General features: G+C 41.9%; 1 protein-coding gene across 1 annotated transcript; it reads left to right on the top strand.

Annotated features, from left to right (window-relative positions):
- On the top strand, positions 1-25,523 carry GNA11 (G protein subunit alpha 11). The gene is made up of 7 exons (XM_070944487.1): positions 1-498; positions 10,433-10,617; positions 12,108-12,262; positions 13,617-13,745; positions 17,845-17,974; positions 22,767-22,920; positions 25,183-25,523. Exons 1-7 carry the CDS (start codon positions 363-365, stop codon positions 25,371-25,373), a joined length of 1,080 nt encoding a protein of 359 aa, XP_070800588.1. The 5' UTR covers positions 1-362; the 3' UTR covers positions 25,374-25,523.
- The last annotated feature ends 1,076 nt before the right edge of the window (positions 25,524-26,599 follow it).

Genomic DNA, 26,599 nt, shown 5'->3' on the forward strand with positions numbered 1-26,599 from the left:
GCGCGCCCGCCTTCCTATTGGGCGCGGCCGCCGTCCGTCCCCGCTGGGTGCTCGCAGGAAGGTTCGGTTGACCGCGTGTTGTGAGGCGAGCTGGGAAGTTGGGTTGGCGTGACGGGGCTGGGTCGCCGTCGCTGAGGGGGCGGCGGAGCAACAGCAACAGCCGGAGCCGCCGCCGCTGCGGCCGGGCGGCCGGGAGCGCGAAGCCGCCGCCGCCGCCTGAGCAGGCCCTTCCTTTCCTCATCCGTCGCCTTTCTCTTCTTCTTCCTCCTCCTCCTCCTCCTCGTCCGCCGCCGCCTCTTGTGGCGGCGGCTGCGGCGGCTCCGCCCGTGCCGGTGGCAACAGCAGCGGCGGCAGCAGCAGCCATGACGCTGGAGTCCATGATGGCCTGTTGCCTCAGCGACGAGGTGAAAGAGTCGAAGCGCATCAACGCCGAGATCGAGAAGCAGCTGCGGAGGGACAAGCGCGACGCCCGCCGGGAACTCAAACTGCTCCTGCTCGGTCAGTCCGGCGGGGAAGGGGAGAGGCCGAGCAAGCGGGGAGGAAAGGCGGAGGCGACGCTGCCTCTTCTGGGGTGGGAAGGCCCCATCCCCCTTGCTTGCCCCCCCCCTCCGTCCTCCCCAGGCTCTCCGGAAAGGCCGGCTCCCCCCTCGGCTCTTCGGCCGGGCTTATTTCTGCTGCGCATTTCCCCGCCTCGAGCGACGCCCGGCTGGAGGGTCCTCCTTCCCCGCTTCCCTCCCGAGGGCCTGCGGTGCCCGCTGCTCCTCCGCGGTGGCATCGGGCGGCTCTTTTTGCTTCCCTCGGGGGGAGGGAGGGCGCCCCTCGGGATGGGTCCCTGGAAGGGTCACGTCTGAACATCCCCTGTGCGTGGACACGTGTGTCGGTATAGGCGGCTGGGTGACTTAAATGCGTCTGTAAGGGAGATCGGTGGATGTAATCGTATCTATGGACAGGGTGTGTGTGATATATATATACAGTTATATGTATACATGTATGTGATATGTTCACACAATAATATGTATACATGTATGTGTGATATGTGCACACAATTATATGTATACATGTATGTGTGATATGTGCACACAATAATATGTATACATGTATGTGTGATATGTGCACACAATTATATGTATACATGTATGTGTGATATGTGCACACAATTATATGTATACATGTATGTGTGATATGTGCACACAATTATATGTATACATGTATGTGTGATATGTGCACACAATTATATGTATACATATGTGCATGATATATAGGTGTCTGTGATATATATACACACAATTGTAAGTATTCCTGTGTGTGTGTACATATATACATATATATATATACAAACACAAGTATACATGTTTGCAATCATGTATATACAGGTGTGTCGTGTGTGTATGTATGTATGTGTGTATGTGTGTAAAATGTGTGTGTGTATACATGTGTGCATGTGATATATACATGCCTGATAAGCGCACACAATTATTTGTATACATGTGTTATATTTATGTGCTTGATATGTACACACAACTATTTGTATACATGTGTATGTGACATATACACACAATTATATGTACACTTGTGTATATGATATACAAACAAGTATATATGTTTGGAATCATGTATTTACAGCTCTGTGTGTGTGATTATACAATTATATGTAAATGTGCATGTGATATATGTATGCATGTCTGATAGGTGCACACAATTATTTTTATATGTGTATGAGAATTATGTACACATGTGCATATGATATATACAATTGTATATGTGTGCAATCATGTATAGATGTGCAATCATGCATATGTGTGTGCAAATAAGTATGAGTGGTATACACAATTTTATATATGTAATTATATGTATATTAAATATGCAATTATTTATATATACACAGTTATAGATTAGTGTGAAATATGCAGTATTGTGTATATACACAGACATGCATCTGCCATCGTTTGCATGTATCTCTGAGCACCTTCTTCATTACTCTACTTACTATTTCCTTTCTGGTAGGTGTTTGTCTTCCTCACTTTCTGTGGGTCCTGCTGGTTTCAGGTGGCTTTTCTGCTTTTCTTAATGGTATTTATGAGAGAGATGCTTCTTTTTCTCTAGCCCTGCCTGCCTGCCTTCCTCTTTGCTTCTGTCTAATCCACCCTGCCCACCTCCCTGCTCAGGCTGAGTGTCTCAAGGGTCCTTTTCCACTCTCTGCTTTTTCATCCTCACAAGGGAGAGAGCTAGGACAGGCCTCAGAAGGGGTTCAAGGCTTCTTTGCTGTCCAGGTAGACAGTTCAAGTGCTCCTTTTCTTAAGGGGGACTTTTACATCCCTATTATGTAAGGAGAGGGGATGGTTTCTTTTAGGCAACATCCTTCATCATCTTTGTGGGTCCTTAATATTCACAGCAACCCTCTGAGGTAGAGTCAAAAAAGAGAGAGTTTCATTTCCTCCCCAAAACCTCCCCAGAAATTTCTTGAAATCGAAATCTGTGTAAGGGCCTTTTTCTCTTCTTCCTGCATTTGTCATTCCTTCATCCTCTGAATCCCATGTGATATTAGGGTGGGATTTATTTGGCTTCTATTTCCACCTCTCCCTCATTTCCTGACAGATCAGATCAACATATTCTAAGCATATATCATTGCTGGGCCTGTTCGATCATCGATTGTGTGAGGTTTTACTGAAGCGACTGTAATTGGCAGCGGGAATAATTTTCTAGGATTTGTGTGCATTAAAATCTTGTTGATTTTTATATCCTCATTTGCACCCTTTTTCGGACTTTAACTTTCACTCCCTGTCATCCAATTATTTGTGGGGCTTTGCATCCTATTTCAACCACCCTTATTTCTGTCACTTTCCCAAGTGTTTTCTCTATTCTAATTCTGTGGTGGTCAGCTTTCTTTTTTTTTTTTTAATAACATTATTATCAGTTTGTTTTGTACTTTGCTTTGCCTGGCTGTTGTTGGGTATACATACTTAGTAATATCTCAAAATGCCAAAATATTGAACTTTGTTTAGAAAAGAAGATGGAGAAAAGAGGGGAGGGAGGTTACATTGATTGACATCAAACTCTTACAGGAAACTCTTGTTCTTTGCACTCTGAGCAGGAGTTTTAGAATGTAAGGAACTGCAGTCAGTTTTGTAAAAAAAAATTTTTTTTCCTGGAGTTTATTGTTACCCATTAATTTGAGATTAATATTCCACTATCCTCACACCTCTTAGAAACATTGCATGTTTGAGCATACACTTTTCTGGCCTTGTTCATTCTGTCTCTTCTTTCCAGAGAAGGGATGGTAATAAATTTAACATGCATAATTTGATAAGGCACAGAGAACCGGTTGATAGGCTTATATGCAGGTTGAGGATGGCATTTCTCAAACAGAACCAGGTGATTAAGAAACAGGAAAGAAGTTTTGAAGTAGCCATGGTAATAATTCTTAGATGCGTGGTCTTAAGTAATGGGAATTGGCTAATCCCGGTGGGAGAGGAACCGGGTATCAAGAAGAGCAGGTACAGTCAGAATCTTGATGGAGAAGGCTATAATTTCACTGAGGGACCTTGTATGATGTGCATGTGCTGGGATCTATATTCCCTAGCCTAGCCAATAGCCCTCTTGTTAGGGACTCTTCTTGACTACTGGCCGCCTTCCTTTTATATAAGTGTTGCATTCCCCCTCTCTCTAGTAAAAAAAAAAACCCTTCCTATGGCAGACATAGATTATAAAATATCTGTCCTGCCCATCCTCCTTTAGCCTTGTTTGCAACCCTTTAGATTCCTTCCGTGTTGTTTTTCTATAATTTATATCCTGCTTCCTAGCTAAACGGATCTCACAGCGCCTTTTCTTTGCCTCCCCCTCCCCCTGTTCCAAAGTCACCCCCTTCATAATTGTCTCCATCTGTGTGTGTGGAATGTTTCCCTTTCTCTCAAAAGCATGAAGTCTAAAGCCTCTATCCTCTTCTCCTCTCTACCCTCTCTGGTGACTTTTCCTTTGGTACAGTGTCTGCCAGTGCTGTTTAGATACATTACTTCCTCATACCTAACAACTTTATTTTCAGTCTTCCATGCTTTCAAAGGAATTTGCTCTCCTACTTTCTTTTCAATTGAGCTATTCCTTCTCCTCTATGTCATTTTTGACAGCTTTCATCACTGATGTTTGCAGTGATGTGAGTCCTCCCATACAGCTTTGTGCAGTCTTTCTTTTGCTTCTCTTCTGCCCGCCTGCTTGCCTTGTGTCCCAAATGAAACATACTCAGGTGAGGAAAAATATTTATGAACTTTAAGCCTTAGCAACATTTTTAAAGATTTGGTTTTAAACTTTAGCTTTCAATCCTGAATAAGGCTGAAAATAGGTCTGATGAGGGTTGTGTTCTTGTTTTGGGGGCTTCTATCTTGGAGGCTTGGTTTTTAAGTCTTTTAAGGCCTGCATTGGGCAACAGGTGACTTGCTTAATTGTAAACATCAGACTTTGCATTCTGAGTTCACAGAATGGTGAATTTTCTTTCAGTTGCACTATTAATCCATTTCTTAGTTGAAATAACCTTTTGGAGGAAATAAATCTCTGTCACTTCAGATTTTATGACATTGGTGTTAGTAAAACATTTTTTTTAAAAAAAGTGCAGAACTGATTTGTAAATCTCTGTTGCTCCTAAGAGTCTTGGATTCAGATTTAACTCAGGCTGGTTTCCTGTTTTGAATTCGGGATGCAGTCCATCAGTCCCAGAATTAATTTTCAACTACATTGATGTTCTGTTTATACAGCCCAGAGCTAAAGGGCAAAAACCTATCAGTGGATTCAATATTTTAAACTTTTTCAAAATTTAATGAACATTTTTCCATGGTAATTTCATAAGGTAATCCTTATGAAAAGAGAAATTTTGAAATGTGGATCTTGTTGCACTGTCGGTGCTTATTATAGTTGTGGAACAGGAAATTTCCAGTTATAATACTACATCTTTTTATATTAGTGTTTCTCAACCTTGGTAAATTGAAGGTGCATGGACTTCAGTTCCCATAATTCCCCAGCCAGCTTCGAAGAGTTGAAGTCCATCTGCCTTCAACTTGCCAATATTGAGAAACACTGTTTTATATCATTAACAATTAGTTTTCCCCATAACCTTTGCCTTCTCATGTTTTGGTTCCACACTGTATTTCTTGCCAGACTTTAGCCCTCATCCAAATAATTGTGGTGTTTCTTTTATCTCTAGTAATAACTATTAAAACAAATCTTTTGCAACTAGTTATTGCTGTGTAGCATGATATAATATTAGTATTACTGTGTATTTTAAACATTCATTAAAAAAACCCAATAATGACATTACTTTTGAAATACACTTACTTTGATAAGTAATGATTCTGTGTTTGTACGACAGTTTAAGTTACAGGCATAGTTATTGGTGTGCTGACTTCAATTCTGGGTTTTATGTCAAAGAGCATAAAAAGTGGAATATAAAATAGCAGGTAGTAAATAACTCTTCACCATTGGAAGATACAAAAATTTCAATCTCTCTAGCAAAAAACACATTATTAAAAAAGTGGTCTCATATAATCAAGGCAGTTGGCTTCAAAACAAATTTGCAGAGTGGTATTTTTTTGAATAGTTTATTAGATTATGGAGGAGGGCTAATTGAAAGCAAGTGAGCAAAAGGTTAATTGAATACACTGTTGTCTCCATAATGCAGAGCTTTTATTCTATGATATTTGTTTGTATTTCTTAAAATTACATGGACACATTGATGAATGGTTACTGTTTGGTGTTTCTCTAAAAGAAAGAAATCCTACATCCTTGTACTTTGTTATTATTGCTAGCCAGAATGATCATGGAAATCCCCTCAGATCTTGTCTCATGAGTGTACACAATTTCATGTACTGATATTGTGTTAGATTATTTTGTGTTCTTTGGCATTGTTGTTTTGCCCCTTATGATTGCATTTGTTAGTATCCCTTAAGTGACACGGTATGTATCTTTGCTCAGCTGGGATAGAAAACATGGTGCTGTTTTGTCAGGAAATAATGACCAATTTTTAAAAACAAATTCTTTTTTTAGCTAATAGTGTGCTAGAAATATTCTGATCTGACAATAGGAATGGATATAGGATTAAATCCTTGTAAATAAGTTCACACCAATTACCATCCTTAAGAATTGTTTACTAGTGACTAGTCTGAGATAGTGACATGGCTATTAGATTCTTAGCAAGTGAGCTAAGAGAAGACTTCCAACTATCCAAGCCAAATCCCCAAACTTGGCAACTTTAAGACTTGTGGACTTCAACTTCTAGAATTCCTTAGCCAGCATGGCTGACCGAGGAATTCTGAAAGCTGAAGCCAACAAGTCTTAAATTTTCCCAAGTTTGGAAACACCTGAAATAGAGCACTGTGATTTGTTATTGCTGCTCATCTCTATATGGAATTTCTAAGGTTTAAGCGAGTGAAGCTTTGCTTGTCAGAATGATATTTGTCAAGTTTAATTTTTTTAAAAAAGGTTTTATTTAGGTGACCTTCAGAAATGTATTACCATGCACAGTTCTGAAGATAATGCAAAATCTTTTTTCATTAATTTGCAGTGTTTCTACATAAAATAAAAGATGGTTAGGCAGTGTAGCTCTTGTAACACTTCCAGGGGATGGCTACAAATTACGGTACTTTACAAATGGCTGAAGAGTTGCAGAGTTTTCGTTTTCTTGTCTGAAATCTCACACTTCACGCAAGAACTCCGTAATGTTGTGGAATCTTGGGAACAAAATTGCTACAGTCTTGGCAAGTTTGGGGCAATTTTTAAATTTTTGGACACCTACGAATTGATTGTAGGTAGAAATCATTTCCATTTTTTTTTAAAAAAATCATTTTTGTATATAACACTTGTTACTATTTCTGATTATTTAAAGCATAATTATTTTTAACTATTGAGAATTGTTCAGATATACTACACTTTTGTTTTTGTTTACTGAATATAGGAAGTCAGGTAGTAGCCTCATTATGGTTATGAAGAACATTTAGAACTCCAATTGTTGGTCACTCTATTAAATGTGCCCACATTTTATGCTTATGAGGAAAACTCTCAGCAGTGCCAATCTGTCACTGAGCAGTAGCATCATCTGGAGGAAGTTACGATGTGCACGGATTCCCTCCCAGTCCACTGGAGAATCCTTAAAATGTCATCATTTTAAAACCGTTTTCCCCCTAAGTCGTCCTGACTTGTCAACATTGATGTGTGTGCGTGAGAAGGAAAAGAATAGGCTTTTCTAATTGAGCTGTCCGTTGTTTGCCAAAGCAAAAATCTGTTCGTTCTGTGAGCATTTTTTTTAACACAGCATAAGCTGCTAATTTTTACCACTCACTTTTGCCCTGCCAAAAAAAGTGTGAGTACTCATATAAAGTACTGCTGGTGTGTTTCCTTTAGAAGTGTTATCTTCTATTTGCATAGGAAGAAAATTGGTGAAGTCATGTAAACATATCCTAAAGTTGTTGGCTTTAGTTTCTAGAGAGGAAGCAGGTTGGCAAGAGACAACCTGGTGTGGATCTTGTCCAGTCTTTGGATTGCTGCAATCAGTTGTTGGCTGATGTTTTGGTTGGGTGAGGCAGGAAGAATTACTCTATTACTCACACTGGGATTAGAAGCTAGGTTCCTAGTATTTATACCAGATCTAGATAGTCCACAAACCTCACATTTCCTGCCATTCAGAGGCCAATGCTGGCCACTGTGACTCCTCTGTATACCTGAGGAAAACTCTAAAGATTGTGCAGCCACAGGCCTTGTTTGTTACCATTTATTTGGCCATATTTGTCCTGTCGTAATGTAATTGAAATTTAGTGGCAGGAATTCTAGGTTTCTTGCCAGTTTAAAACTACCCTGGAGAGAACAGCCTTTGTAAAGTTTGGTGCTGGCATCTAGTGGTTATTCAAAATTATTCTATCTTACACAAGAATGCATAATTCTGAGGAGAGATATATAAGGAAGAAGATACTGCCTCCTAAAATTTTAATATGGGATCGTGGCAGTGGTGGGTTGCTCCTGGTTTGGCCCGGTTCGGCCGAGCCGGTAGCAGTGACGCTATTACGTCACCGAACTGGTTCTCTTTCTTCGGGAGCTGGGCCCTCCCGCCCGCCCCCGCGTTATTCCGACCTTATATTTCTTCTTTTTTTGCCCAGCTGAGAGGTGCGGCAGAGCAGATTGTCGCACCTCAGCTGGGCAGATTCGCAACGCGCTTGCGCAAAGCACAAGTTTGGCACGCAGGCGAGCGAAGTGAAGAGGCGATCGCGCACGAAGTGCGCACACAAAGAACCAGTAATAAAGCCGGTTAGAACCCACCCCTGGATCGTGGGCTGTGAAAATATTTTCCAGAGCCACATACATACATACATACATACATACATACATACATACATACATACATACGGATTTATTGGCCATTCAAAGTCTTGCCATTCCAGTAAAGTTTGTGAACGTATTTATTATCCAACCCAGTAGTTTTTCAATCAATCAGAATAGAGCCGGAAGGGACCTTTGAGGTCTTCTAGTCCAACCCTCTGCTCAAGCAGGAAACCCTATACCATTTCAGACAAGTGATTGTCCAGTCTCCTCTTAAAAACCTCCAATGATGAAGCACCCACAACTTTTGAATGAGATGGAATAGAAATATCTTTATACATGAAAGGACACAGCTGCTTTCAAAGGGTTTCATTCAAATAACACAGAAACGTAGAATCTCATATTTTCTCAGTCTGCCTCACTGCTAGACCACTAGAAAAGGGTTATATTTTAAATAGCCTGTGATAATTAACTTGTATTTTCATGGGTTTTTAGCATGGGATTGAAGGTTTGGGAAGCACTGTAAAACTGGAAGAGCTAAAGTTTGGTCAGGAAAGAAAGAGAAAAATCTTGAAAGATAGGCCAGCAATGCAGAGCTTAAATATTGACAAGGAGTGTAAGCTGGATGTTGAAGGGATGTTTTAAATATTCAGAGTACTATTGAGAAGCAACATATAAATATCTAAAATAAAGTAAGAACATACTGGCTTCATTTACTGTACTCAAAGTAGCACTTGAAAAGTACATATATGTATGTTCCTCACACAATTCTCATAATGGTAACCATGGTTTGGAATTTCATCCCAAACCCCTACTGAGAAAGAGAAAAAAAATCACCTTGTCAAAAACATCTTTACTTGTTTGAGTAAAGAATTAGACCTACAGATCAATAGAATGTTGCAATCCCTCTTTTCTCACAACAAACACAATTAAAAGACTGGCCAAGGGAGGCTAATTTTCAGGGCCTTATAGGGAGACATGTCCCCTGACTGCATCTGGGAATAAGGTATGACTAGGAGGGAGCCAAACTATGCCAGTGACAAAGTACCAGGTGATGTTGAATCTTTTGCAAATAGTCAGAAAAGTAAAATATTCCAAAGGAGATGATTTTAGGCAAAAGGCTTAGAAGAGCCTCTTCGTTTTTCTAGATGACTGATATCTGAGGTGTACAACAGCCTTTCTGGACAAACCTTTGAGATGAAATTAAAATTGGGAGTTGCATTGTTAGCCAGTATATCAGCTTCTGCATCCTGGCTTTTCTTTTTGATAGATACTGTAACAATGTTGGATAACACTATTGTAACAATAACAATACTGTACCAGCATTGGATCATGCTAGAAGTTGTAATAAGCATGCCTCTTAAAAGCTTCTAACACGGCATGTTTTAAATGTTCCACTGTATTAAAATTAAAATATGGTTTCCATCTTTATGAAGAGTCAGCCAGGAAGAGTGGATTTTTGACAAGTAATCAGTCAGATGGTTTGGGAGAAAGTTGTTTGAACTGAGCAACTGAGAAAAGGTGATCCCATAATTTGAATAGTTATCATTTATCGTATTATTTATGAGAGCTTGTAATTTACCCAACTTTATAAATGTGACCAGGAACCAAGCAAGATAAATGCCATTCTAGGCTCCAGAATTAGTTTCCGTGTCAATGCTTGATCTCGGGATCCCACTGTGCCTTAGCGCATGTGCAGAATGCTTTTCTCCTATCACAGAAGTAATATAAAATCTGTTCCTGTCTCCATGCTAAGCTTAGGTATGTTGTTCGTCTTTTTCATTCTCACTTTCTTCTTTCAGTGAAGACGGTGCATAACAGAGCAGCTTTTCACTACAGGGTGGGGTGATTTGAAGGGTAACAAAAGTTTTTTAGTCCTTCCATGGAAAGGTCGATTGCAACATAGAATTAACCTTCCTTCTGTTTCAAAAAATGCCAACTTCTATTATAAGCATACCATTTTATTTTACAAGGCTTTTTGTAGGCTGCTTTATCCCCGTGTTGTTTGGCCGGCTCTTAAAACAAATTGTATCATAAAAATTCATGCCAGAAAATAAAGCAAGAGAAAAAGAAAACTTCCATTTAAAGTTGCTGTGTTTTAAAACCTATTTTATCCTATCCTGTCCCACATTTCTTTTTCCAGGCACAGGAGAAAGTGGGAAAAGCACCTTCATTAAACAGATGCGGATAATCCATGGCTCGGGCTACTCTGAAGAGGATAAAAAGGGTTTCACCAAACTGGTGTACCAGAATATCTTCACTGCCATGCAATCAATGATCAGGGCTATGGAAACCTTAAAGATCCTATACAAATATGAGCAAAATAAGGTGAGGCTCATCGCAGCACAGCAGTCTGCATTTCTTTGTTCTTTTTTTTCTCCTCATTTAACTTTTCTATTAGTTCATCAAAGTATAAAATACAAAGAAAAGAGAGCATGACGAAGAAAGAAGAGAGGGAGGGAAAAAGAAGGGATATAGTGTAACAGGAGAAAAAAAGAAAAAGGCACCGACTCCCAACTCTCTTTAGCACAGTAGAAGGTAACAACATTACAACCACAACTTTTTGCTTTTACACAACAATATGTACCTCTGTGATGTATTCCGATAACAACAAGCCTGTCTGGTTTACAAAAACAGAAGTCTGCATTTCTTTGTCCTGTCCACTTTGCAGAGGTGGGCTGCACAGGCTCTATAATTCAGAGACCTCAAAGAGCAGTGCAAACTAGATTTAGGAGTTGGCTTTTGTAAGAATCAAAGTACGGGTAGTCCTCGAGTTACGACCACAATTAAGCCCAAAATGTATGCTGCTAAGTGAAACATTTGTTAAGTGACTTTGCCCCATTTTACAACTTTCCTTGCCACCGCTGTTAAGTGAATCGCTGCATTTGTTAAGTTAGTAACACGATTGTTAAGTGAGTCTGGCTTCCTCGTTGATTTTGTTTGTCAGAAGGTCGCAAAAGGGGACACTGCAACCGTCATAAATATGAACCTGTTGCCAAGCTTCTGAATTTTGATCACATGACCATGGGGATGCTGCAACTGTCATATGTGTGAAAAACGGTCATAAGTCACTTTTTTTCAAGTGCCGTTGTAACTTTGAATGGCCACTAAATGAATGGTTGGAAGTCAAGGACTACTTGTATATCTGTGTCTGGGTAGTGAGGCAGAAACCTGTTTTAATCTCTCTTATCCCATGCCATTTTATTGGATGGTGCATGCCCTGGTCTAAACCAGGACTGTTCAATCTTGGCAACTTTAAGACCTGCTGGCTGGGGAATTCTGGAAGTTGAAGTCCATGGGTCTTACAGTTGCTTAGATTGGACAGCCCTGTTCTAAATGAAAGGGTGTTTTTTATGGGCGGAAATGCTTTGGGAAACAACTGCGGATTGATCACCAGCTGAATTTTGCACTGAATCCTCCTGCTCTGTTGGTGTTAACATGCAGCTCCAGCAGTAGGATAGGAAAAGGAAATGAGTAAATAAAAGTCCCCCAAGGTGCTTTTTCAAGAGGCAACTGGACTTTCTGGTTTTTCTTTGAAGATGTTTCACTTCTCATCCAAGTAGCTTCTTCAGTTCTGAAATACTGAAGTTCTGAGAACAGAATTGAAGAAGCTTCTTGGATGAGAAGCGAAAAGCCTTCGAAGAAAAACCAGAAAGTCCAGTTGACTCTTGAAAAAAAAAAACACCTTTGGGACAACTGTACCCTGGATGACTGAGAATCTCCATAGAGTGACTAAAAGTCAATTCCTGCTGAAAGGGCGTGGATAAGATCCGAGTAAGCCATTAACACCAGATTTGCTCTCTCCTCTCATCCTGAAGGCCAATGCACTACTGATCCGAGAAGTGGATGTAGAGAAGGTTTCATCCTTTGAACAACCCTATGTAAGTGCAATTAAGACATTGTGGAATGACCCAGGAATCCAAGAATGTTATGACCGGCGGCGAGAATACCAGCTCTCTGACTCCGCTAAATAGTAAGCCAACTTACTGTCGCTTTTTTGTATCTTTCCTTCCTGAAAACTTAAAAAGAAAGAAGGACTTTGGGAAGTTCCTCTTGTTGAGTAGCCTGAACTTCCTTCTATGTACAGTATTTTTCGGACTATAAGACGCACCCGAGTATAAGACACACCAAGATTTTGAAGAGGTAAACAAGAAAAGAAAAGTATTCGCCCTCCCCGGCCCCCAGGACCACTCTGCAGGCCTCTCAAACCCTCTGCATGCCCCGTTTTTGCGAAAAACGGGCCTGTTTTTGGCAAAAACAGGATGCACGGGGCGGGGTTTTGGGAGGCCAAAAATGGCTGTGTTCGGTGTATAAGACGCACCAACATTTCCACTCTCTTTTGAGGGGTGGGGGGAGTGCATCTTATACTCTGAAAAGTATGGTAGTTTTAATCCGTTGGTTTGGTTCTTTCCTCTGGAACTACAGAAACCATTCCACCTATGTAACAAGCTCTTACTTATTATTTCGCTATTATGTATTTGACAATGTTGTATCTGCGTTCAATTGTGCCTTCTGCAAACTAGGCATACCTGAATCATTCTGTATAGGGCTTGGTTTCCAGTCTCCTTTGAATCTTGCTAGCTCTCCTCTGAATCTGCTCCAATTTGTCCCTGCTGCTTTTGAATGGTGGTGCTCAGTATGAGAGAAATAGGGCAAAATAGAGTAGATTGTTGCTTCCCGTGTTCTGGGCATAGAATGCACCCCCAGGATAATACTTGCCTTTTGAGCTCCTTGGTCTTAGATTGGAGTAAAGTGGTGAGGAAGAATCGGTGTTGAGGCAACGTCGGTGGGGTGGAAGAAAATATTTGGACTTAAGATTTTGCAGTCTTCATCTGCTTGATATTGATAGTCATCTTGAAGGAGCTACGCAGAACCCATTTGCCCCTCTGGTGACGGTCCTTCCCTCTTGTCCTTACGTTGTGGTCCGAGTAAGGCCATAGTTTTGCTGTTTGTATTGATCAAGGTTTCTTTTGAAATCTGAAAAGCCTCAGGAGCTCATGTTCATTTCTGCATTCGTGTTTTCATGCTGAGTAGCATCCAAGTTAGATTCCTTGGTCCATGCATCAAAAGTTGTGTAGATGGGATCCCCAATTGTGTGCAATTCTTAATATCTCTGGACTGGAGACATTTGGTGAAAATTAAATATGAAATGTACCACCCTCTCTTCTATATTCTTGGATGTGGGATATTGTTGGAAAGCAGCCTTGAAAGTTTGAGCAACAGAGCAGTCCTTCTGTATCTCTTATAATCTTCTCTCTTCAAAGGCATTTAATGTGGCTGCCAAACTTAAGCCTCTTTAATCCTTCCCTCATACATGCTTTTTGCAGCTACCTTACCGATGTGGATCGTATTGCCACCCCAGGGTATCTCCCAACCCAACAAGACGTCCTGCGGGTCAGAGTCCCAACAACTGGGATCATAGAATACCCCTTTGATCTTGAGAACATTATATTCAGGTAACTTTCTTTCATGGACATCTGATATTTAAAGGGTGCTTTATATAAAAGCATAATATGATTACATGTGTCTATGGAGTTTGGGGAAACAAATGCCTTTTCTTACCATGTTTCTCTGTGTCTTGTTGATAAGTGAAGCCTTCCCAAGAGATTGTCACTTTAATGTGGTGGAAGAACTCTCTAGCTTTTGTGACCCTGACCACAATGTCATCAGGAATACCCTTCGTAACATTATCTCATATGGGAGCCAGCTTGGTCTAGTGGTCTCAAGGCATTGGGCCAGAAACCAGGACAGGAAACTTTAAACATGAAAAGGACAAGAAAAGCAATATAATTTTTTTTAAAAAAGGAAAATGTGCAGCCAAGATAAAACTCCTCAAGAATAATTAAGGAAAGGATGTAATACAGGCTTATTAGAAGGAAGATGGAGAAACTATACAGAAACCTTTAGTGGGAAACAGGATTATAAAACTACAGAAACATTTATAGAGAAATTAAATTTGACATCACCGGAAAGTGAGGTATGACAGGCAGTACAGTAAGACAATACAGGCACAGCTGTAATGCCCATTTAAATGTTAGGAGAAGAGTTAAAGAGTTAGAGTAAGAACAAACAAATATGTTGTCAAATACGTTATACAAAAATATGGAACAAAACTTTAGACAATACAGGATGGCTTTTTTGTTTATTGATTATATGATTGCTTAGTTTATGCTAGAATGTAGAAGATATTAAGGCTAATTGTGAATCAGAACAATTGGTTGTAGTACCATTAGGGCAGGATATTCAGCTTTAGGACCTGTGGACTTTAACTCCCAGAATTCCCAGCTAGCTAGCTAGCTGGGAATTCTGGGGGTTGATGTTCACAGGTCTTAAAGTTGCCAAGGTTGGACACCCCTGCTTTAGGGGAAGTAGAAGCTGCTGAATGTTGAGTACTTCAGAACAGGAAGCGAGGCAGAGATTCATGTTATTACTCTCTCTATAAATTACAGTGAGTTATAAGAATGGCAGGATTAGAAAAGTGGGAATCAACAATTATTGTGGCAGGGTTGCTTAAGATACGCAGGTTACACTCGCAGAAAGTAAAGAAGAGCTAGAAAACCTAATTATAAACACAACAATGGGAAGTGACTAATCTGAGTTCATGTTAAATATTAAAAAGATAAAACCAACGTGAATTTGCTGTTGCAGAAATGAAGGAAGATGGGGGGGATGTATTTGTTTTCTTGGGCTCAGGAATAGATAAACATAGTAGAGCTTGCTGGAGACATAAAGAGGAGATCAATCTTAGGAGGGAAAGCAATGACAAACAGAGATAAGATTAGGAAGGATTTCTATGACAACGATCATAACAATAAAACAGCAGTTTTCCCAATGGTAATATATGGCTATTAAACCTGGAGCTTTAAAAAAGAGCGAGAGAAAGAAAAAAAGTCGCTTTTAAATTACGGATTTTGAGATGGTTACGGGGTTTAGTAGTCCTCATATTTTGAATAGCAAGAATTAGTCATTCAGTCATTGTGTCTGTCTGTCTCTTATATTTGTTAACCCCCTCAGTCATAAAAACCCTGGGCAATGGACTACCGAGTAATAACAAACCAAATCTTTGTCACCAATAAAATAATCAGTCAAAGGTAAAAACAAAGACGTACAGAGGAAGTGTCTTATGCCAATCAACTGGAGCTTTAAAAAAAAACTAATTGAAAAAAGGGAGGTTTTCATAATCTTCCTAAAGAGAAACGAAGGTGCCTGAACCTTCTGAACCTCTTTTTGGGAGGTGCCTTCAAATCAGTGGATTCCTGGTGATTGTTAGGACTAGTCCACACTGTTTTGGCAAGGTTTTGGGAAACGGTTTGCCAATAGCTCCTTTCTGATGCAAAGAGAGACCATCTGGGTCAAAGTTACCCAGCTTGATTTTATGCATGGAAGTGGGGAACTAGGACTCATAGATTCCTGGTTTCTAGCTCAGCGTTTTTAACCCACTATACTAAACTGATGCCCTGTGAGCCTCTAGGGCAGGGGTGTCAAACTCAATTTCATTGAGGGCTGCATCAGGATTGTGTTTGACCTCTGTGGGCCAGGGGGCATGGCCAGCTCCACTTCACTCAAGGTGCCGTTTTCGGTCATGATGGCCTCCTGCAGCCCTCTGCCAGCGAAAACGGAGCTTGGGGAAACCACACATGGCCAGCCTGGGTTCTGTTTTCAGCTGCGATGGCCTCCTGCAACCTTCTGCCAGCAAAAACAGAGCTCAGGGGAGGCCATGCCTGGCCCTCCCAAGCTCCATTTTTGCTGGCAGGGCTTGAGTTTGACACCTGTGCTCTAGGGGTAAAGGATTCAACAACATGAGCTCTGTTGCGTTATCCAAGTTCCATGATCCTTGCAAAGGTGAGAGGCTCCTTGCAGTCTTTTCTGACATGCTCAGAGTGAATGAATGGCAATAATTAGGGCAATAATAGCAGTGAAGGCAACAGGCTAGAAACCAGGAGACGGTGATGTCTAGTCCCACCTTAGGCACGAAAACCGGCTGGGCCAATCATCAGGAGACTGCGAGTTCTAGTTCCAGCTTAGGCATGAAAGCTGGCTGGGTAAATTGGGCCAATCACTGGGAGATGGTAAATCCTAGTCCCGGTTTAGGCATGAAAACTGGCTGGGTGACCTTGGGTACAATCACCAGGCAGCTGTGAGTTCTAGTCCTACGTTAGGCAACAAAAGCCAGCTGGGTAACCTTGGTCCAGTTGCGCTCTCTGAACCCGACTCATCTCACAGAGTTATTGGGGTTGGTGGGAAAACAGGAGGAGGAAGGAATATTGTGTATATTCCCCTCTTGAATTATTTTTAAAAACAATAAAGGGATGTATGTAAATAGATAAACAAACCAAAAATTCACATGCTTTAGATTCACGTGTTAGATGAGCAAGGGATAGTTTAGGAAAAAGGGGTGGAAGAGGACGAGGCAGAAACGCCGTTCTGCTCCTGAGGCTGGAAAACTGCAACCCATCAAGGTAGGGAGTAGATTGATTAGAAGAGATGACAGCACAACAAATAGGTCTAAAACCAGAACTGTTCTTACTAGGTATACTACCGGGGAAATACAACAAAAGAATTACATACTTAATGTTATATGTAATAACAGCAGTGAGAATCACATATGCACAAAATTGGAAAAATGAAAGTATACCAATAGATGAAAAGGTAATAAAGAAAATATTAGAATGCGCCAAAATGGACAGGTTAACGATGGAAATTAAGGATAAAGAGGAAACAGAGCATTAGTTAACATGGGACTTATTGTACAAATGGTTAGATAACAGGTGCAGAGATTAGTAACTTAACCAAAGAAGATTGACAGAATAGAAATAGATAGATAGATAGATAGATAGATAGATAGATAGATAGATAGATAGATAGATAGATAGATATAAATATAAGCATATATACTATAATGTTACCATTGGACTGTACTCGACTTTAAAGTGTATAGAGTGACAAGTCTATAGAATGCTATGGTATAACTATGAGAATAACGGTTATAACTAGGACGTACAAGATTATATTTAAAAGAGACTACATTGTATAGGGGCGCGGTGGCTAAGATGCTGAGCTTGTAGATTGAAAGGCCGGCAGTTTAGCAGTTCGAATCCGTAGTGCCGCGTAACGGGGTGACTCCCGTTACTTCTCCCAGCATCTGCCAACCTAGCAGTTCGAAAGCACGTAAAAAATGCAAGTAGAAAAATAGGGACCACCTTTGGCGGGAAGATAACAGCAACTCTTCAGTACAATGATGTTTGGGAAGAGCTTTTGCATAAAAACTGGACAGTGATCAGTTGCCCATTCTTTCACCTAGTTGCAGTGTAATAGCAGAGTAGAAGCCTTCAGGAAAAAGATGGACTGTAGCCGGGAATCTAAAGGAAATAAGCACCACTACACAGAATATCTTTCTCACACCAGCCTTGCTGGTCCCTGACAATTCTGCTGTTGCAAACGTATTGGATATTCTATTATTATTTTTTAAAATTTGATCTTGGGGATTGGGAACATTGACAGATCAATGAGCATTCACTGTTGTTCTCCCCCCACCCCCCCGGTCTGTCTCTTCAGAATGGTGGATGTTGGTGGGCAAAGGTCAGAAAGGAGGAAGTGGATACACTGCTTTGAAAATGTAACTTCCATCATGTTCTTAGTAGCTCTTAGCGAATACGACCAAGTACTGGTGGAATCTGATAACGAGGTAAGCAAAGTGACTAGCGGCCGGCCTTGGCATGCGGGGTTTGCTCTGTCGTTGATGGTGGAGCGGCTGGAAAGCTACCTTGTCAAATACTTTTAAAGAGATGATTTGGGACACACTAGCGACATCAACATTTGTCACCTTTCATCCTGGAGCACGAGAGTGAGCAAAATGACGTTAGAAATCCTCAACTTACAACCATTCATTTAACTGTCACAACACCACCGAAAAAAGTGACTTATGACCATTTTTATGACTGTTAACAGCATCCTCGTGGTCACATGATCAAAATTTGGTCGCTTGGCAACAGGGATGTATTTATGACAGTTGCAGCATCCCACTGGGGTCAGGCGATCTCCTGTTATGACCTTCTGGCAAGCAAAGTCAACGGGGAAGCCAGATTCAATTAACAACCGTTTTACTAACTCGACTGCTGCAATAACTTAACTGCAGCAGTTAAGTTTTAGACAGGAAAAGGAAAGATCTAAAATGCGGGGGGGGGGGGGGGAGAGAACTCGCTTAACAGCTGCCTTGCTTAGCAACAGAGTTTGTGGTCAGTTGTGGTTGTAAATCGAGGACTACATGTAGTTTACTTCACAGGTCCCTGTGAGCTGTTTGCAACCGGGTTGTGGAAATGGCAGGCGAGCATGTGTACACGTGCATCCTCCATTTGTGAGAGTGCATGCACTCACACACGTTCCATTGGTGTGAGGGGTGGGATTGCACGGAAATATTCCCTCCCCCCCCCTCCACCGCCTCCTCCGCAAAGCTGGAAATATTGGGAGACTCTTGGTTTACTCGTTCAGTTGCTGACCCTGCAGCCACTTTCCTCTGAACATTTATTATGTACATTTATCTATATATACAGTCATGGCCGTAAATGTTGGCACCCCTGAAATTTTTCCAGAAAATGAAGTATTTCTCACAGAAAAGTATTGCAGTAACACATGTTTTGCTATACACATGTTTATTCCCTTTGTGTGTTTTGGAACAAAAGCAAATTGGACATAATGTCACACAAAACTCCAAAAATGGGCTGGACAAAATCATTGGCACCCTTTACTTAATATTTGGTTGCGCACCCTTTGGAATAAATAGCTGAAATCAGTCGCTTCCGATAACCGTCAATAAGCTTCTTACACCTCTCACCCGGAATTTTGGACCACTCTTCCTTTGCAAACTGCTCCAGGTCTCTCTTATTGGAAGGGCGCCTCTTCCCAACAACAATTTTAAGATCTCTCCACAGGTGTTCAGTGGGATTGAGATCTGGACTCATTGCTGGCCACTTCAGAACTCTCCAGCGCTTTGTTGCCATCCATTTCTGGATGCTTTTTGACGTATGTTTGGGGTCATTGTCCTGCTGGAAGACCCAAGATCTCCGACGCAAACCCAGCTTTCTGACACTGGGCTCTGCAGTGCGACCCAAAATCCGTTGGTAATCCTCAGATTTCATGATGCCTTGCACACATTCAAGGCACCCAGTGCCAGAGGCAGCAAAGAACCCCAAAACATCAGTGAACCTCCACCATATTTCGCTGTAGGTACTGTGTTCTTTTCTTTGTAGGCCTCATTCCGTTTGCGGTAAACAGTAGAATGATGTGCTTTACCAAAAAGCTCTATCTTGGTCTCATCTGTCCAGAAGACGTTTGCCCAGAAGGATTTTGGTTTACTCGAATACATGTTGGCAAACTGTGGTCTTGCTTTTTTATGTCTCTGTGTCAGCAGAGGGGTCCTCCTGGGTTTCCTGCCATAGCGTTTCATTTCATTTAAATGTCGACGGATAGTTCACGCTGACACTGAAGTTCCCTGAGCCTGCAGGACAGCTTGAATTGCTTTGGAACTTGTTTGGGGCTGCTTATCCACCGTCCGGACTATCCTGCATTGGCACCTTTCATCAATTTTTCTCTTCCATCCACGCCCAGGGAGATTAGCTACAGTGCCATGGGTTGCAAACTTCTTGATAATGTTGCGCATTGTGGACAAAGGCAAATCTAGATCTCTGGAGATGGACTTGTAACCTTGAGATTGGTGATATTTTTGCACAATTTTGGTTCTCACGTCCTCAGACAGTTCTCTTCTCTTTCTGTTGTCCATGCTTAGTGTGGCACACACAGACACACAATGCAAAGACTAAGTGAACTTCTCTCCTTTTTATCTGCTTTCAGGTGTGAGTTTTATACTGCCCACACCTGTTACTTGCCCCAGGTGAGTCTAAAGGAGCATCACATGCTTGAAACAATCTTATTTATCCACAATTTTGAAAGGGTGCCAATGATTTTGTCCAGCCCATTTTTGGAGTTTTGTGTGACATTATGTCCAATTTGCTTTTTTTCCTCCCTTTTTTGCTTTTGTTCCAATACACACAAAGGGAATAAACATGTGTATAGCAAAACATGTGTTACTGCAGTACTTTTCTGTGAGAAATACTTCATTTTCTGGAAAAATTTCAGGGGTGCCAACATTTACGGCCATGACTGTATATAAAAGCGAAATACCACACAGGCATCATCACAAAATCTCCAGAACCGTAAAGTCTACAAACTTGAAATTTGCCACGTATGTTCCTCTTGGCTTCTAGGTGCTTGCTGAAGAAAGGATTTTTCGAAATGACCATCAGATCATTAGTATTTCTGATATTATTATTAACACGCTGTGATGCTAAGGAGTTCTACTCCCCCTCCCCACCTGAAAACAACTCTGTTCCAACTGCCATTGGGCGTGGGCGTGGCCAACGTGTGACTCATCCGGCCTGTGGGCTAGGAGTTTAGACATTTTACTCCCCACCTGAAAGGGAGAGAAGGGGATAAGATAGGAGAGGCTTCTGTGGGGCAAGCCTGAGGGAGAAAAGGGGAGAGGAGAGGCCGATCTGCAACTACTCATTAATTTTCAAGCTATAAATGTCAAGCCCGATCACATAGTTTCTTCGCGGAGCACAGGTATCCAGCTAGTTTATACATATAGGTTTGTCTAAAGTCATCTGCAGGGAGGGAATAATGGTTGGGCAAAGAAGCTTTTTAGAAGACAGCCCTGTCCCCTGAGCAGCTTCCTTCATCCAGCGGAGGTCCCTCAGAATAGCAGCCTTATCTCGGCAACAACAAAAATTTTTGAAGCCCCTGTCTTTCCCAAGTCGTATTTCTTGGCTCAAGATTTTTATTTATTTATGCTTATTTATTTTAAATGGAGGTCTAGAAGGGCTGCCTTAGAGGAAGCACTGAGATGTTCCTTCGGTTCTCTTTTCCGAGAAGGACCCAAAAAATGTGGGTGGGGATCCAAGTTTGCTACTTGGCTTTCAAAGTGATCATTTGTGCCCTGCAGAGTTCTTCCCTGGGTATTGGGCCGTGAGGGCCTGGTGGATATTCAGGGGTGGGCTTCAAAAATTTTAGCAAGGGGTTCTCTGCCCGGTTGCTGGGTGGATGTGTCCTAGTCGGCCTCCTGCACCACAGCGGGGGTGGTGGTGGCTTGCCCTCCCCGGGCTCCGGAGGCTTTGCTCGAGCCTCCAGGAGAGTGAAAACAGCCTCCCCAGGCTCTGGAGGCCCTCTGGAGGCTGGAAATGGGCGTGTTTCCAGCCTTCCCATACTTCTGGTAGGCCCATTTTTTGCCCTCCCCGAGGTTCCGTGCGCGCCCTGTACTTACCTGCATCCAAAATGGGCTGCGTGGGGACTCCGGGGAGGGGAGGGGTGGGTGGGGCCATCCAGGAGTGGGATTTGGGGGTTCTCCGAACTGCACAGAATCTTAGCTAGAGGTTCTCCTGAACCCCTGCGAACCTCCAGCAGCCCACCCACCCCTGGATCTATTCCACCCCTTCCCGAATAAATAGAAAATCAACAAACATTTGCCTTTTTTGTCCCCGAACCTTACAGTCCATTCTCCCCTCACATGAAAGCAGCAAGGAGACCGGTCTGGGTACCCATTTATAATACAGTTCTGGCGAGCAGGCAGACTTGAAGTTGTTCCCCTGCGGTCAATTGTTTGCTTATTTTAACCTTTTTTCAGGATTTCTAGATACTGTTATCTTTCTGAAAGGAGTGTCGTAAAATCAGGAGGAAACAAAAACCTCGACAAGCAGGGGGAAAAAGACAATGCAAGGTGTACAGGTAGTCCTCAACGTACGACCACAATGAAAGCCCAGAGAGATTAAGGCAGCGTTTCTCAAACTCAGCTACTTTAAGATATGTGGACTTCAACTCCCAGGATTCCTCAGCTGCATGGCATGCACATAGCTTAAACGTTTCTGAGGTTGAGAGACACTGAATTAAGGCATGGTTGAAAATGATTGTGGCAAACACTTTTATGAGACAATGGGGGACAGTTGTACAGGTGGTCCTCGACTTATAACAATTCATTTAGTGACCGTTCGAAGTAACGGCACTGTAAAAAGGAACTTATGACCGTTTTTCATACTTATAACGGTTGCAGCATCCCCATAGTCATTTGAGCCCCATAGATCAAAATTCAGAAGCTTGGCAACTGACACACATATATGACGGTTGCATGTCCTGGGGTCATGTAAATCACCTTTTACGACCTTGTGACAAGCAAAGTCAAAGGGGAAGCCAGATTCACAAGAGCTGGGTTACTACCTTAACAACTTCAGTGGTTCACCTAACAACTATGGCAAGAAAGGTCGTAAAATGGGGCAAAATTCACTTAGCAACAGAAGTTTTGGGCTTAGTTGTGGTTATAAGTCAAGGACGATCTGTGCAAGGCTTCTCCAAAATGATGTAATCCTTGTTTACCTGTTTGTTTATTGTTTCATCCCTGGATCTTAAAAAAAAAAATCTGCTTTTCCTTATAGAACCGTATGGAGGAGAGCAAAGCCCTTTTCCGGACCATAATCACCTATCCCTGGTTCCAGAATTCCTCTGTCATCCTCTTTCTCAATAAGAAAGATCTCTTGGAAGACAAGATCATGTACTCTCACCTTGTGGATTACTTTCCAGAGTTTGATGGTAAGAAGTTGACTTTACAGGAATTAAAATAGAGGATCAGCCCTGCTAACTTGTGAGGCCACGTCTAGTAGTAGCACCCCCTTCTGTTTGAGGGCAGCTTCAGCAAAGCATGGGAGGCACCTCCGCTTCAAACTTTTCCATTGGCCTGCTAGTTTGTAGAGGTGGATCCAAGAGGTGGTTGCGGTAGAAATATATTTTTCCTGAGTGTTCCCTCTTTCTTGAGCTCCCTGAGGGAGGTGGCAGAATCCCAGGAAATATGGTTGATATCTATCTATCTATCTATCTATCTATCTATCTATCTATCTATCTATCTATCTATCTATCTATCTATCTATATCTCTATATCTCTATATCTCTATATCTCTATCACTATCACTCTATCACTATCTATCTATCTATCTATCTATCTATCTATCTATCTATCTATCTATCGTCTGTCTGTCTGTCTGTCTGTCTGTCTGTCTGTCTGTCTGTCTGTCTGTCTATTGACTCAGCCTTCCATCCTTCCGACGTCAGTAAAATGAGGACCCAGATTGTTGGGGCAAGAGGCTGACACTGTAAACCATTTAGAGAGGGCTGTAAAGCACTGTGAAGTGCCATATACCGTGTTTCCCCAAAAATAAGACCCTGTCTTATATTTTTTTTTGAACCCTGAAATAAGCACTTGGCCTTATTGCCATGCGCTCAAAAGCCCGATTGGGCTTATTATCAGGGGATGTCTTATTTTGGGGGAAACAGGGTAAGTCTAAGTCAAGGGTTTCAAACTCAATTTCATTGAGTGCTGCATCAGGGCTGTGGTTCACTTCGGGGGGTGGGGGTGGCCAACTGGGTGGGCATGGCCAGTTTGACGCCACTCTCCAAACTGCTGGCATGTTTCCCCTTCGCATTGGGTAGACCAGGCTGAAGCCACGCTGGCCCGATGTTTCCTCTTTGCATTGGGTAGACCGGGCCGAAGAGACACGGGCTGGCCCCTTAACATTTTCCAGGATGGCCTCATGGGCCGGATCTGACCACATCGCGAGTCAGATCCGGCCCCCGGGTCTTCATTTTGACACCCCTAGTCTTAAGTGCTACTGCTTTGGCTATTTTTGAACCTTTTCTCCGAACTCTGGAAGCTAGCATTTAGGATGGACAGGCAGTTGGGCTGGGCAATTTATTTTCTGAAGAGGCCACATGAGAAACTGGGATAGTTGTGGAAGGCCGAACCAATATAGTTATGAAGGTGCTTAGGCACGCATGCAAGCACATAGGTAAATATTAAAAAAAAACGTTGCCTTCAAAATAAAAGCAGTGCAGTTGTCCTTGATTTACAACCGTTTATTTAGTGACCATTCAAAGTTTACAACGGCACTGAAAAAAGTGACATTTTTCACACAACCGTTGGGGCATCCCCATGGTCACATGTTCAAAATTCAGACGCTTGGCTACTGACTCATCTTTATGACGGTTGCAGTGTCCCAGTGTCGTGATTGTCTTTTGTGATTTTCTGACAAGCAAAATCTATGAGGAAGCCAATTCACTGAGCAACCTTGTTACTAACTCAACAGCTGGAGTGATTCACTTAACAGCGGTGGCAAGAAAGGTCGTAAATTGGGGCAAAATGCAACAAATGTATCTCAGCAGCAGAAATTCAGGGGTTCGGTTGTGGTCGTAAGTTGAGGACTACCTGTACTGCCTGCATGGCGTTCGCTTATTTGCATATGATTTCTAATTTCCGATCAACCTGACACAGGCCAGTAAAATGCCCAGGTCTATCCTAGAGGAGAGAATGATATTTGGGAAGAGTAAGAATGAGCTCCATCCTTTTGAAGTTAAGCATTGGAGAATACAGGTAGTCCTCAACTTACGACCACAATTGAGCCCAAAATTTAAGTGAGAAATTTGTTAGGTGAGCTTGCTCAATTTTATGACTTTTCTCGCCACATTTGTTAAGTGACTCACTGCAGTTCCTAACTTAGTGACCCAGTTGTTAAGTGAACCTGATTTCCCCATTGACTTTTCTGGTCAGAAGCTTGCAAAACGGGACACCGCAATCGTCATAAACGTGAGTCAGTCAAGCATCTAAATATAAATCACGTAACCCTTGGGGAGGATGCAACAGTCGTAAGTGTGAAAAATGGGAATAAGTGACTTTTTTTCAGTACCATTGTAACTTTGGCCACTAAATGAACTGTTGTAAGTCGAGGACTACCTGTAGCTTGCTCTTGATCATAGCCTTCTGTTCCTTATTATAATCCTGGTTCTCTCCCGTTCTGTCTCCAGGCCCGCAGAGAGACGCTCAAGCAGCCCGGGAATTTATCCTCAAAATGTTCGTGGATCTCAACCCCGACAGCGATAAAATTATCTACTCTCACTTCACCTGTGCCACAGATACGGAAAATATCCGGTTTGTCTTTGCCGCCGTCAAGGACACCATCCTGCAACTCAACTTGAAGGAATATAACCTAGTCTGACCTTGAACGAATCTGTCCTCTTCTCCCACCCTCCCAATCCGCCCCTCCCTTAATCTCCTCGGGAGACCTTTTGTCGTGAAGAAAAGTAAGACAAACGAATCCCACGAATTTAAACCAACAGGAAAACAATCTTGATTTTTAATGATATAATGATTGCAAATTGTCTGATCTGTGGAGTGGCAATGGTTTTTTTTTCTTTTTTTTTTCTTTTTTCTTTTTTTAAGCACACCGTTACCTTCAGTTTCGTGTCTGCCCCACAGAATAGCTGATTTTTTTTCCCTCTTTTTAAAATAGCTTTTATTTCACAGTTTAAAAACAGTGGAGGGACATGCTTCACTCTTTTTCCCTCTCTGGCACCTTGTTGATTTCCTGCTTTGTTGCCAGCAGTCAAGGCGGTTTCCTCTTAGACTTCGTACGTTGCATTAGTAAATCCTTTTTTTTCCTGTCTGATCTGGCGATAAACGTGTCCCAGAATATCAAGCCAAAATAATGAGCTTTATTCAGCTGTGGGAGTATAAAATGCAGCTAGGACCTTCAGCTTGTGCCATATAATGCCTCTGGTCTGAGTCCTGCCCCCCCTCCTCCCCGTACATCTTGACTGTAAGGATATGTGCTGAAAGGGTTTACCCTAGATGACATCATAAAGAGGAAAACCCAGTTTATTTGGCGACAGCGCAAAACAAGCCGTCTTTTGGTTCCCGCGTTCCTTTCTTGCTTTTTCCCCTCTCGCTTTCGTTTTCTTCCCACCACCAATTGCGAAAGTTCTATTGAGACTGTGATTTTTTTTTTTTAAATTATTGTTCTACACATAGTTTGCTACATGTGCTATACTTTTGTTTCTTGACTACCAACCAAGCAATAGCTATCAAGCCTGAGGGAAGTGCCTGATTGCTTTTTTTTTTTTTTGCTTTTTTTTTTGTTATCTTTTGTTTTTGTTTTCTAATTTAGAGTTTAAGGAAAAAAAAGAAGAAGAAGAAAGTTTAACTTGCTTCTCACCCAACGTGAGAAAATCCCTAATCTGAAATCTGCACCAGATTTTGGGCCAGAAGGAAGATTTGAGGTTTTGACTCATTCTCTTGGCTCTTTTGTGCATGTGCGTGTGTGTATGTGTGTGTGTGTGTTTTGCAAATGAACCCTTTCGGGTCGGGGAAAAAATCCTGACCCAGTGTTTGGGCGGGGTTGGGGTTGAGATGGTGTCTGCATTCTGAGTCAAATTGAAGCAACCT

This window comes from Pituophis catenifer, unplaced genomic scaffold (assembly GCF_029215685.1).
Source record: "Pituophis catenifer annectens isolate HBS135680 unplaced genomic scaffold, rPitCat1.0.hap2 SCAF_1, whole genome shotgun sequence".
Taxonomy (NCBI): Eukaryota; Metazoa; Chordata; class Lepidosauria; order Squamata; family Colubridae; genus Pituophis; species Pituophis catenifer.

Coding starts and splice junctions, on each gene's coding strand:
- GNA11 (XM_070944487.1), top strand. CDS start 363: ATGACGCTGGAGTCCATGATGGCCTGTTGCCTCAGCGACGAGGTGAAA. Junction 10,618..12,107: donor ACAAATATGAGCAAAATAAG/GTGAGGCTCATC, acceptor CTCATCCTGAAG/GCCAATGCACTACTGATCCG. Junction 22,921..25,182: donor TTACTTTCCAGAGTTTGATG/GTAAGAAGTTGA, acceptor TTCTGTCTCCAG/GCCCGCAGAGAGACGCTCAA.